This window comes from Melospiza melodia, chromosome 6 (assembly GCF_035770615.1).
Source record: "Melospiza melodia melodia isolate bMelMel2 chromosome 6, bMelMel2.pri, whole genome shotgun sequence".
Taxonomy (NCBI): Eukaryota; Metazoa; Chordata; class Aves; order Passeriformes; family Passerellidae; genus Melospiza; species Melospiza melodia.
In genome coordinates, this window is record NC_086199.1 from 64,274,396 (window position 1) to 64,287,059 (window position 12,664).

At 55.6% G+C, this 12,664-nt stretch overlaps 1 protein-coding gene and 1 long non-coding RNA gene across 5 annotated transcripts in view; one reads left to right on the forward strand and one right to left on the reverse strand.

The window, feature by feature from the left end:
- The first annotated feature begins 3,503 nt into the window (after window positions 1-3,503).
- Window positions 3,504-7,935, forward strand: LOC134419485 (uncharacterized). 2 transcript variants are annotated; one of them, XR_010028054.1, is made up of 4 exons: window positions 3,504-3,549; window positions 5,531-5,698; window positions 6,356-6,448; window positions 6,684-7,935. It is a non-coding gene; the product is annotated as an uncharacterized LOC134419485 (long non-coding RNA). The 2 variants fall into 2 exon arrangements; XR_010028055.1 differs by lacking the exon at window positions 3,504-3,549 and adding an exon at window positions 3,799-3,940.
- Window positions 7,936-9,746: 1,811 nt separating this feature from the next.
- LOC134419484 (ras association domain-containing protein 8-like) overlaps window positions 9,747-12,664 on the reverse strand; it is a 33,914-nt gene continuing 30,996 nt past the window's right edge. For all 3 annotated transcript variants that reach the window (XM_063158732.1, XM_063158734.1, XM_063158733.1), the window contains exons 4-6: window positions 12,242-12,410; window positions 11,482-11,592; window positions 9,747-10,763 (exon numbers count right to left, since the gene is read on the reverse strand). In XM_063158732.1, the coding sequence (XP_063014802.1) occupies window positions 10,732-10,763; window positions 11,482-11,592; window positions 12,242-12,410 (312 nt within the window). In that variant the 3' untranslated portion in view covers window positions 9,747-10,731. The remainder of the gene's footprint in view (window positions 10,764-11,481; window positions 11,593-12,241; window positions 12,411-12,664) is intronic.

The window sequence follows — 12,664 nt, forward strand, 5'->3', positions numbered from 1 at the left end:
CTGGCGGGTCACGGGGCGGCAGCGGGCGCAACCACCGCGCCTGCCGCGGGGGTGGGCGGGGCGAACCATTCGGGGCCGCGGGGATGAACCATTGCGGAGGGGACGCGCGGGCTGTACCACTGCGGGGCCGCGGGAGGACCGGGCCGCACCGCTCGGTCCCCGCGGGCAGAGCCGGTCCCGCTCCGGCCGCTTCCGGTTGCTGCATGGAAACAGGGTTGGCGGGGGTGACCGGCATCCCTCCGCCGGGGTACACAGGCTTTCTGAGGGGAAAGCGGGGCTCAAGGGCCACCGCGCTGCGAGGCCAGCGCGGGGCTGCGCTCGCGGGATGCTCCGTTCCGCTCCCCTCGGGGCTGGGAGCACCCTCGCGCAGCCGGTGCGGCCCGTGAGGACACGGATCTGTGCTGAATGCCTCTCGCAGGCCGCTGCGGTTTTTTTCCCCTCTAACTGCTCTCGCCTGGGCCCGACCCAAATGTTCCCGTGGCGCTGGGTGAGCGCACGCACGTAGAGGAGGAAGGGCTGGTTTCGCGCTGTTCCATCGGCCGTGGGGCTCTGCCCGGGCTGTCCTCGGCTGTCCGCCGGCAAGGGGAGCGCAGCCCAGGCTCTGCTTGCGGGCGGACGTGACCCAGAGTAACGTGCGTGTCCTCGCAGACACTTGGGGCATTGTCAGGAATCAGACGGGTACCGGGGAGAAAACAAGGTCCTTTTCCAGAGAACACAGAGCGGGACAAAACGTGCCCCGGCCTCGCTGCTGCCTGCCTGCTCGAGGCCTGAAAGAGGGGCGAAGCGGGAGGGACCGGGGCGAAACCCCGGGTGATGCCCCAGCCGGTGACACGCACTGCCTCGTGTTGGAAAAGGCAAGATCTGCGCTGCAGAGACACAGCTTCTGATTTGCACCTTAGTTCATGCGGGGCTTGCCAGCCTCCAGGGATAAGACTGGGGGCATGTTTGTTTCCCCATTGGGATTCCTCCCCGAGTCCATGGGCGCAGCACAGCGGTCCTGGCACCGCACCGGGCGGGCACCGAGGGCAGCCCGTGACGCTCTCCCGCCATCCCCGAATGCACTTCCCTGTCACTGCACACACATCGTGGCTCTGGCACCGCCGCGGGGACTGGAAGCCAGATGGAAACAAAGGGAAGAGCTGCAGGGCTGGGATAAGCGGGAGCTCTCCCCGGGACAGCACCGGCCGTGTCAGCAGGACATTTCATCCCAGAGATTAAGGGCTGAGCCACGAACTTGTTTGGAGCAGGAGGGGGAGCGGGGGCTGAGGGCAAAGCCAGCGGCGCTGTAGCGAAGCCCCTGGGCCCAGGGCCTTGCCAGGGCAGTAGTGACCATCCTGTGAGCTGGGCAGTCTCGCCGTTCCTTTAAGGACTCGGACGATGGCACCTCCGGAGCGAGGGCCCGGTGCACCCTTGGCCCGCCGCAGCAGCGCGTCCATGCTCTGCCCGCTGCCTGCGCTCGGCTGGCTCCGCGCCGGCCCTGCTCCATGCTGGATGGTTTAACACAGCGGTCAGGCAGGTCCGAGCAACATCCAGAGCTTGGCAGCCAGCTGTGCAAGCACTGCTTCGAAACACACTCAGTCCCTGTGTGCTTACAGTCACGAGAAGGATTTCTTTTTTTAAAGTAAAATCTGGAATGTATAGTACTGCCTGGAAGAAGAGTGACAGTGGAGCGCAGGAACCAACAGCACGTGTGTCCTGTACCCTGGCAGAAGCAGCAGTGCTGGTAGGGAGGTGTCAGGGCAGTACCCAGTCATGTTACTTCCCACAAAAATACCTATTTTATAAAAAAGAGTATTTTCCATGGCTCTGCCTTCTTTTGTGTTGGCTCACGCCCGGAGGGTGGAGGGGTCGGTGTGCTCCGCAGACGATTTCTCTCCAATCCAGGCACCAGCCCTGTGCTGGGAAAGATGTAAAATACGTGACTTTTCCCCTACGGCTGCTGGGGGAAAACAAAAGCCCCCCACATAGCATGCACACCAAATGACAACAGAGACAGCCTGTCATTGTGCGGGCTGTCACGCAGAAGAGGGGCTGTCCCCCCATCCCCCCTCCACACCGGCAATGGGAGAGCAGAGCCACGGATGAGTGTTAAAGCGCTCCAGCAAAACATGTAAGGAAATCCTTTCGATGTGGAATTGCCACCGGCTATCAGCGAGCCCGCGCTGGGTTTTGCTTCCAAATCTTGCTCCAGATTGCAAAACACCCGTCGGAGCCGAGACAGCTGATGCCGAGGGAGTTTCCAGAAGGGATGCAGAGCTCGTGCCTTTTGCCGGACAGCATGCATTATCAGTTCACCAGGGATGAGCCGTGTGGCTGCTGTTTGTCAACGACCACATCCGCACCCGAAGTGGTTTTTCTTGCCCAACAGCTCTGAATGAACCGGGGGGATCACAACAAACGTGCCCGCTCCCCAGACGCGCTCTGGTTTCCGATCTCTTCGAGGAGGGCGTGTGTGTGACTTCGGGCGGATGGGAGCCAGCCTGCAGACTCGACGCCTGGCTCTCTGAGTCTCCAAACAAGGCTTTTCCCACTACGGGACAGCGCTGCGCCCATCCATATAGCTCTGTCTCTGGTCCTTGGCAAATCCTCCTTGAGGTGCACTAAAATTTTCAGCATTCCAGCTGTTTGCTTGGCTGCGGCTTGTAGGGTGATGGGCGGGAGCGAGCTCACCCCATGAGACGGTGAGCGCTGTTCTACTGAGGATGTACAGAAAATCTCCAACTGCACGTCCCTTTTTTTGGGGAAGTTGCTGGAAGCAGACTCCCGGGGCCGAGGGACCACCTCCGCCCCCTGCCACTGCGAGGGGCACTCGGGTTCGCCGCACGCCCAACCCAACGGAGGGGGGAAAACATACAAAAAATTAATGTGACACGGTGACATTTGATGCAGCGACAGGAGAGGCGGCAGCGGCGGGGGCGGCCGGGGACACCCCGACTCTCCCCCGCCCCCTGGCCCCGTCCCTCCCGCACCGCCTACGTGCGCCCCGACACTGCCCTGATGGCACGGCCCCGGCGGGCCGTACCATGGGCCGGGCTGCGGCGGGGGCGGAAAGGGGACGGAGGGGAAAGGGAGAGACGAGTGCCGGGGCCATGGGGGTCCAGTGGGCAAGGGGCTCCTCGCGGGCGGCGGCGGCAGGGCAGGGGGGCGCCGCCGGCGGCCGCCGGCCCGAGCGGAGCGGCGAGGGCGGGGAGGGCGGGGGTCGGCGGGGCGGGGTGAGCGGGAGGCGGGCGGCGGCTCAACAGGTACAAATGGTTCCTCCCCGCAGCAGCAGCGACGTGCAGAAGCGAACGCGCCGCGCCCGCCGCTGTCACCGCCGGGGGGGCGGGGGGGCCGCCTGCCCGCCCGGCCCCGCCCCGCCGCGGCCGTCGGCGGGCGGTGGCGGAGTCGCCATTGGCTGGAGCGGCGCGGGGGCGGGGCCGGCGGGCGGGCGCGCGGCGTCGCTATTGGCTGGAGCGGCGCGGGGGGCGGAGCGAGGGGCCGCGGCGCGCGGCGTGGGCCGGGCCGGGGCAGAGCGAGAAGTTGGCGGCGGCGGCGGCGGCGGGAGCGCAGGTGAGCGGCGGCCGCGCCGGGAGGGATCCCCCGTTCCGGAGCTGCGGGCCAACGCCGGCCCCGGGGCCGTACGGGCCAGCCTGTCCCGGGGGTGGGAGCGCGGAGCTGCAGCTCCACGCGCCGCGGAGCCCGGGCACGGCGCGGCTCCCCCCTCCCGCGCCCCATCCTTCGCGCTGCCCGGTGTCGCCTATGCTGCAGGCGGGCCCCGCCGCTCCCCCGTCACCCTCCAGGAGCAGGTGAGCCACTGACTAACGCACATTGTGCTCTCGGCGACTCCACTGTGCGTGTGACAGCGGCTAACCTGCTCCTCGGACATCACTGTGCGGCCGCCTCGCCTCCCCGGACCCGCGCCTCGAAGCCTCGACGCCCTCCTGCGCTCTCGGCCAGCCAGGTGAGGGGCTCCGGCGTGCCAGGGAGTCGGCTCCCCATCGGTCACCACTGTCCTGCCTCCAGCGGTTGCCCGTGCTCGGCTCTGCGGACCCTCGATGATCGGCCAGGATCGGCCGCGCTCGCTCAGGGGAGCGCGGAAAGATGGAGCGCTCCTGCCCCGGGGCTCGGTGTGCCCGCGGGAGGTGGAGGGAACGGGCCGCGTCGGCATGTGGGTGCGAGTAGTTGGTGGTAAAGTTGTTCAGGAGGGATGGCGTGCCTCTCTCTGTTCTCTCACTCTTCTCCAAAGTAAATAAGTGCTAGCGGACTCCGTACCAAGTTAGAGACGCATCATCCCGGCCGGTGACGTCTTGAGAGCCGGTCAGTGACTAACTGAACTGCTATTGCCAAGGGTGTGTTAATAGAAGAAACTCTGCCTAGTATTGCCCTGGATGAGTCACATTTAAACAGAGACTCTCTAGTCTGTTAAAGGAAAAGCAGAAACGAGCCTCACTTTCCTTTTTTGTTGCTGTTTTTTTTTTTTCCATCCCACCCCTCACCTTTGCTCGCTGTTTTCTTCATCTTGTGCCAGGGCTCTATTGGCGGCCCGGCCCTGACTGGGCATTTGCAGAGCTGCCGTGCCCAGTGTGCTGTGATGTCACGCAGGGGACTCTGACTTCATGGCCCCGAGGAGCAGGAAGGCAAGCCAGGCAGGGACTTTTCCAGCCACCCACGGTGGCTGTCACTAAAAACTGAGGAAGTGACGAAGCAGATGGCTTCTCCTACAAAGTTACCTCTTGTGATTTTTCGGCTGCTGAAGAAGCTGGGTAGTTGAAATGTGTATTTTCTGAAGAGCAGCACAGCTTCATTGTCAGCTGAAGTTCCTAATATCCAGCTGGGATTCACCACAGCTGCTGAGGTTCGCTGGAAGGGCTCAGGTATTCCCCCTACTCCTGGGGCTGCTCTCATGTATGTAGCCCTGGGCTGTTGTAAAGGCTTGATCTGAAGGAATTGGTAGTGCTCTGGTCAATGAGTAGTTAATTGCACAAAAGGCAGAGCAAGGTCCTCTGTTGGTAAAGTGTCTCTCTGAGAAGTTTTGCCTGTCCCTATCTCTCCTTCATGCTCTTATCATTTCTGTCTCTGTCCCAGAGGATCATCTGCTCTTCACAAGGAAACTCAGCTTCCTCTGTGCTCTGTGTTTCCGTAGTGCTCAAACAGCTTGGGAAGATGGGAAAACCAACCGAATTTACCCGAGATGCTTTCATGTTTGTTCAGAAGCCGAATGGGCCTTTTTATTTTTTTCTTTTTAATGGGGGACAGGGTTGGATTGGGCAGACAAGTTTGCAGCTGTCTCAGCCCCAGATTGCTTTTTTTCTTTCCTAGCTGCATCTACAGCATCTTCGCACTGCTGGTCCCAAGCAGGCAGGAGCACAGTGTAGCCACACAGAGAAAGGGAGGGAGGGAAACCTGGTGCAAAATCCATCTGTGTACAAGTGTGGCTGAGAGCTGAAACTGAAGGCCACGGTCCCCCTGCCACCCCATTTTATAGGTGACCATGCACGTAACAAACCTGTGTCTGAAAATAAAGGTGCTTTGTTTCTCTTTGAATGAACAGCCCTGCGTTTGGGACTGTGCTGGCTGATGAGCTAACCCCGGGAGATGCCGCTGGCAGGAGCAGCTCTGCAGGTCACCTGGCAAGGCCTGTCCTGGTTCCCGTGAGCAGCACTATGGTATGAATGCTTCCGACTTCCTGCCACCAATGGAACCATCCTGTTCATCTCCAGTAAGCAAAAGGAAGGGGTTGAAGTGAAGTTTGTTTGGTTTTGCCTTTTTTGTGTGTGTCTCCAGTAAGTGGGGGGAGCATCCAACTCAATTCCTGTTTTTAACATTCTTCTGGCATGATTCAAAACTAACCTGCTGTGCTGTCACCTGAAGTCTTCAATAAATGTGCAAAACCAGTGTTTGAGTGCTGATTACTGTAATCCAGGGCATCAGACCAGGTGAAGAGGAAAGCTGTGCCTTCTCAGTGATGTGTCTGATTGCACTGCATGCCTGGTTCCTCCCATCTCTTATTTTGCCTCTGTGGCCAGTGAAGGTGGCTTGAAAAGGAGAGCAGAAGGGTGTGACATGGTTGTCCCCCAAGCAGGAAGCCCAGCATCAGCCCTTCTGTCCTGGCCTAGCTGCAGGGTGTTCCTGAGCAGTGAGAAAATAAACCAGGGCTGTGATGCCCCTTGATGTCATGTTTTTCAGTAGCTAAGAAACAGATTTTTAAGATGGTACTTAGCTTGGTTAGAAGAGTAGTTGTGTGCTTTCTTTTCGAACTGTGAGATTTTTGGTGAGAGGCAGGGGAGTGCCTTACAGGAGGGGATGATGCTGAATTTCAGGCCTGTTGAGCTGAAGGGACTCTTTGTGCCCTTCAAAGATTTTGTTCTTGTTTCAGCTCTTCATGGAGGGAACGGAACAGGCCTTACCCTTCAAGCATCACATGAGGAAGCGCCTGTTGTGTTCTGTCTGTAACATGTCCCAGTGTCAGGTGAGCCTCGCCGCAGGAGCAAGCTGCTCTATGAGGAATAGAAGGAGTACATGAATTGTTTAAGAGGAAGTCAGTTAGTTAAATGCAAGCAGGGACTTATATAATACATCCTAAAAAAAAAAAAAAAGATTTCTGCTGGCAGGAGGTTCCATTGGGAGAGAAACTTGCTCATCCATAAACAAGAAAATTTCCCAGCCTCCTCTAGTGCTTTATGGTGCTTTTTTTTTTTTTCCAGGGCAAGGTAGAATGCAGTCAGTCTGCACTCTGAGATGGAGAAAGAAAAATCATCATAGGAGAGCAGACAATGCTCCCTGCATGGACACACACGCTGGTTCAAACAGCTCTTCCTCATCTGCAGTGAGCTATGCTGGGAGAAGCTGTGCAGCCAGGAGCAAGCAGCAGAGCATCTGTACACCACTCAGGGAGCAAAACCATCAGGCATTTTCTCCTCCAGACATTCACACCTTTTCTTATGTAACTGGTGCTGAAGTGTGTGCTTTAAAAGCTGCTTGCCAAATCCAGGGGCTGGGAGGCAGCACAAATGCTTCTAGCACTCTAGATGAAATTGAGGGGGAAAAAAAATTATCCAAACCCAAACACCCAGGAACTTGTACAAATATGTGATTGCAACTTGGGGATGGTTCAAGTGTCTGCAGCAGTGTTGCCCTGAAGAAACTGTACTGGCCTGGGGCAGTGCTGGCACCCAGACCACCATCTGATGAGGGTGGTGAGGAGCTGACCGTCCAGGATAGAGGGGTGAGGAGCTGGGGGCCATTTTTCTTACACAATATTAAAAAAAAAAAAAAACAAACCCTAAAAAAAGAAAATCAGGTAGTGCAGCCAGGAAAAGGGCGCCAGGAAGGCTGGAGGTGGCTGAAATACTCTTCTGAATGGTGCCTTGTGCTGGCAGAACTTGCAGATTTATTAAAAAAAAAAAGCCAACAAAAATGCGGGACTGCTCACCAGCAAAAAACAGGTAAATCCTTCACTTTGTGATTTTCGGATGGCACTGGAGCTAGCCAGGAGAAGCATCTGAGGAGAGAGAAGCTCTGAAGTCCATTCCTGCCCACTCCAGGGAAGGAAGAAGCTGTCCATGGCGCCTGAGGGACATGGGGACACGGGTCCCTGCACAGCCAGGCACAGCATCCTCGAGCCACCCTGCACGCTTGGATCCCTGCCTTGCCCGCGAGCCAGTTGTTCCCTCTCCAGTACGCGCCGTACGCTGGGCTGCTGGCTTGTTTTTTAGGGGAAAAAACAATAATTTATTTGCTTTGTTTTAATCTCATAACAATGGGTAATGGTAATTTCTTCCTACCACTCTGTAGTGGCCTAGAAAAGGACAGCATCATCTCCACTGTAGCAAGAAGGCTTGTCCCAGGGCATAAAATTTTAATTAGGAACAATCACGCAGCCTTGAAATGGGAATCGCGAGCAGCAAAAAAGTCAAACCATCAATAAAATATTCAATGGCAGAAATGTATTATTGACACAGGCTTTAGAGCAGCTAAAAGCGGGAGGGCGGGGCAGCGGGGATCGAGCCTCGCTGCGTTAAATAACAGGCGGGGACCCACGCAGGCCCCCCGAGCCCAGGAATATAGGTCAGCCTGGGCTGGGAGCTCCCGAGGTAACACTGGAGTTTATTGCCACCCACCTCTGCCCCACGTGCACCACAGCAGGGACTGAGGTGCTAATCAAAGTCATTTATTACCTTGTAAAACACTGCTGGCCTAGGCAGCAGCTGGGTGATGCTGGGTGGGACACAAAATGAAGAAAATCTGCAAAGAGCCACAATCTTGAGAGTTAGCCCCTGGTCACGGCCCTCTCGCTAGCCCCATGCCCGGTTATCAGTGGGGGGACACAGTTGATTTACTCTGTCTCCCACCCATGCAACAGTTCCAAATCCTGCATGCCAGCCAAGGGGCATCAGCTGAAGGGCCAAATCTGCTGTGATATATATTTTAAATCCTTATTTTCCACACCCTCCCACACCTCCCTCTAGGAAAGACTGGTGCTGGTTTGGCCTGTTATGATTGACTGAATCATGACTGAACCTACAAAACTGATAAATAATATATAATCATAACAGAGGGGAAAAAAATCCCCCAGACATTCAAATTAATTTCCTGCCCCCATTTGGAAGTACCATAGGTGATGACCCTTTTCTCTTTATTCTTGTTTATTTTGCAGAAGGCAAGGCTACAAACGTAACCCAAAAAATGAAAGATCCAGTTTTAAACCTGCAGAGGTCAGTTTTCTGGGATACACAAAGGATATCCCATGACACACTGAAATCCAGCCATGTACAGGGAAAGTGGGTTTTCTAATCTGCTTTTCCCTCCCCTCCCCAAGCAGCACTGAAATGGTCTTTTTACATTGTCCATCACCCACTCCTTAGCAAGGCAGAATCTTTAAAAAACAAGAGTTCAAAAAAAAAAAAAAAAAAAAAAAAAGCACACAAAGCTCAAAAAGCAAACAAGCACGGGAGAAACAGCTGCATGTAATGAACATATTTTTAACTAATTTTCCTTGAGATACATTATTTAAGGAGGGTGAGGAGGAGCTTGAAAAACAACCCACCCAAAAAGCCCCAAAAGCCCCAATTCAAAAAAGGCAGCTTGGAAATTGCATCTCCCTACTGTGACAGCTCTCCAGTCATAACCTAAGACACAGCAGTACCAGTGGATCTCCCAAAATGCAAACTTTAATCCTTTAATATTACTTGATCAGCCTGCTGGACTGTGGTGACACCTTGAAAATCAGCTTTGAGAGGGGAAGATGTCCCCAGGCACAAGAGCCCCGCAGAAGCTCAGGGGAGATGGTGATGGACAGCAAGAGCTGGCATTCCTGGCTGCTGTTAGCCAGCTGCAAAGAGGCTTGGAGGCAAATGGGAAATCTCCCCTTACCTGCTCCTGTCTGCAGCTGAGCACCACCCCCTTTGCCTCCTGTCCTAAAATGCTCTGAGCTGCTGCTGCTGCTGCTGTGCATTATTAAAATGTTGCCATGTTTCATCCCAGAGATGGCCGCAGCTCACCGGAGACAAGCTGCATCCCCTGGCTGTAAAGCACTTCACGATTTAAAAAAAAAAAAAGAGAAAAAAAAAAGGGGGAAAAAAAGAGAAGAAAAGAGCACTGTGTGCATAAGAGTCAGTCAGTTATAAAATACTCACAGCTTTAATTCGGCAAATAGAAAGAGATGGCTCGGAATGGAAGAGGCAGCTGCGGGGTGTGCAAACCACTGGGACGGGGACGCGTCCAGCAGGGACGGCTCACCCTGGCCACAAGAGCACACTCACACTCGCTTTGCTCAAATCCTTTCCCAAAGATTTATTGAAAACTGGATCTGCGGCACATGGGATTTACATTCGCACAGGGAAGCGGGGTTTCACCGGGAACGCTGTGCCCAAGCCACATTTTCCGCATACGATGCACTGAAAACAGACTCAGGGATCTCCCGGACAAACTCATCCCCTCCCCAAACCGCTTTGGTTTTGCAATTAAAATACCAAACAAGGTGCCTCACCACGACAGATGAACAGAATGGTAGCTACTGGCCATCGAGTTAAAAAAAAAATTATCAGGGAAATGTCACCAATAGTATTTTGGTCCTGCTCCCCACTCACACCACCACCGGGGAAGGGCTCATTCTGCAATTTTTTACTTTAAAAAGAAGTTGAAAGATTAAATGAATTTAAGAAAAACAACTCCTGCTGTGTGCTTCCTTGAAGCGTGGTCTGTGGCACCATAGAAAGTGGTTTTCCTACAGGTTTCTTATAATATACATAAAAAAAAGACAAAAAGAAATTTGTCTTAAAACTGTTTTTGGGCCTCCCCTGCCGCCAGTGAAGAGGCTGTTTGTCATGGCCCCACTTGCAGTGATGAGTTGCTGAGAAATCTGTTAACTTGCTCCATCCAGATGAGCCTCCTCGTGGGTCTCCACTGCAGCTTTGCTCCTCTAGTCAAACGAACAATGACTTTTCCAAATGCACGATGGATCTTTTGAGGAGGCTATGCAGAATGGGTGCACTGCTGTTTTCTGTTCAATATAGAAACTACTTTAAAAAAAATAGAAGGGAGTCGCTTTCATCCTCAGGGGAAGAGGGTTGCTTTTTGAGATCAGTCTCTAGTTTTACTTTACAGTCTGTAAAAATATTCTGTCTGGCCATCCACATCCATTCACAATATAAAGCAGTAAAAAAAATATAAAATATATATATATATATATAATATGGTTTATTTATACAGTTACACTTTGAAGGCAATTGATCCTCCACTGCCTGGGACCTTCTACCTCCAGATGCTCTGCCTGGTTGATACAACTGCAAGATAAGAGAAAAAAAAACCACCTGAGCAATCCCACCATGGTGGGTGAGCACTTGCAAAAAGGAGAGTGGAAAACAGAATGTATGTGAGCACAAAGCCTGGACTGGGAGATGGGAGTGCGGTTGCTGCAGCATCCTGATGGATCGGGGTGGACGTATTGGGCTGTGTGGAGGATGGCAAGAGGCTTTTGCTGGGGCAGAGGTGGCATGGGTGGGAGGAGGATGCCAGGGTGGACGTAGCATCACCACAGCAGGTAGGTGTCCCTACTACAGCTCTCTTTTGCTGCACCCACAAAACAGGTGCAAGGTGACAAAAGAGTCACAGGAGGTAGGAAGGGTTTTGGGATGAACTAGTCAATAATATGGAACAAAAGTAGCTCCTGTAAAAGCCAGGAGGCAAGTCCTCATCCTAATTGAGCAAGGCCTTAACCCTGGGGGTACAGAGGGGCAGGAGAGGGAGGAGAACCATCCTCCACAGCTCCTGGCAGGGCAGAGGGCCAGGCTGCCAGTGTGTGAGCCCCTGGCAGCACAGCAGAGACTGCTGGAGTGTGAGCTTTGCGCTTCCTAATGGCATCTATAAATAGCTCTGGCCTCCCACCACCAGCACACGCTTGCTCTCTGCAGCCCATTTTGGGCAGCAAAAGCCTCTCCCCTCTTCCCAGCCATCCTCTGCAGAGCAGCTCAGGCTCCCAGGGCCCCAGTGGGACATACGCACCCTCGGGGCTCAGGCTGGACACCAGGGGCTCCGGCAGGGTCCTGGGATGGCCGAGGAGCTGCTTGGTGCTGACCTGAGGAGGCAAGTCTGTACCAGCGGTGGGAGAAAAACCTGCAGGATGGGGAAAAACATCCAGCTCAGGCAGGGCTCGAGCCTCCCAGGCTTGCTGGGCACAGCCGCTGCAGTACCACAGGGCAGCCATGTCACCTGCTCCGGGTGCTCCAGAGAAGAAATGACCAGGTTCCTTTCCGTAAGAACCCCCCCCCGCTGCCTCCTCTCACGCCTGTGAGGCTGCAGACAAGGCCCTGGGCACCACCCTTCCCTCGCCAAACACAGAAAGGTCATTTGTGGCCAGAGGATGTCCCCACCAGCCCACAGCCCCCGGGGACTGATGCCGGCCTTCAGCCACCTGCCTTCTGCTGCAGCTGCTGTGGTGACATGAGCAAGGCTGTGAAGGAAAGCTCCCTGCAGCTGCCTCGGCCCCAAAATCAGCAATGCAGGATCCGACTCCCGTGCATGTCTGTGAGCAGCCCCCAGGCTTCAGTGGGGAGGAGGAAGGAGCCCCAGGGGTGAAAAATCTCTGAAACCCCGTGGGAGTGGTGTGCGACTGCCATGTCAGCACACAAACCCCCACCTGCCTAATCTCAGTGCCCAGGGGAGAAGTGGCAGCTTTGGGGCTGACCCCTCGGAGAGGGAGGCAGGGAGCGGGCAGGGTCCCGCGGAGCAGCCCCCGCGGCCGAGCCAGCGGCAGTGTGCTGACCTCCGTTTCTCCGGTAGGCTGGCAGCTCGCACGGGCTCGGCTCCGCCTGGGCGTCCTCCTCGGACCGGGCCTGCACGACGGTCACCGTGGCCCCCGTCTGCTGAATAAACTGCTGCAAATTACACTGCCTCAGCTCCTTATTTAACTCCTCCAGCTCCTGGGTCTGGGCCTGCAAAACACACACCGAGCGGGGGACAGGGTGAGCCGCACATTCCCCCCATGCCCCCAGCCGGCCGGCAATCATCCTCTGGGGCTGCTCACCGGCTGGGGCTCACCCCAGCCCACACAGGGAACCTCAGGGGTACTGTGGCTCAGCCGCCCTTCTCTGAGGGCATACAGGAAGGGAGGTGCCCAGGCAACGGGGACGAGGATGACGCTGGTTTGGGAACAGCCCTGCTCTGCTGCATCTCCACAAGAGGGTGC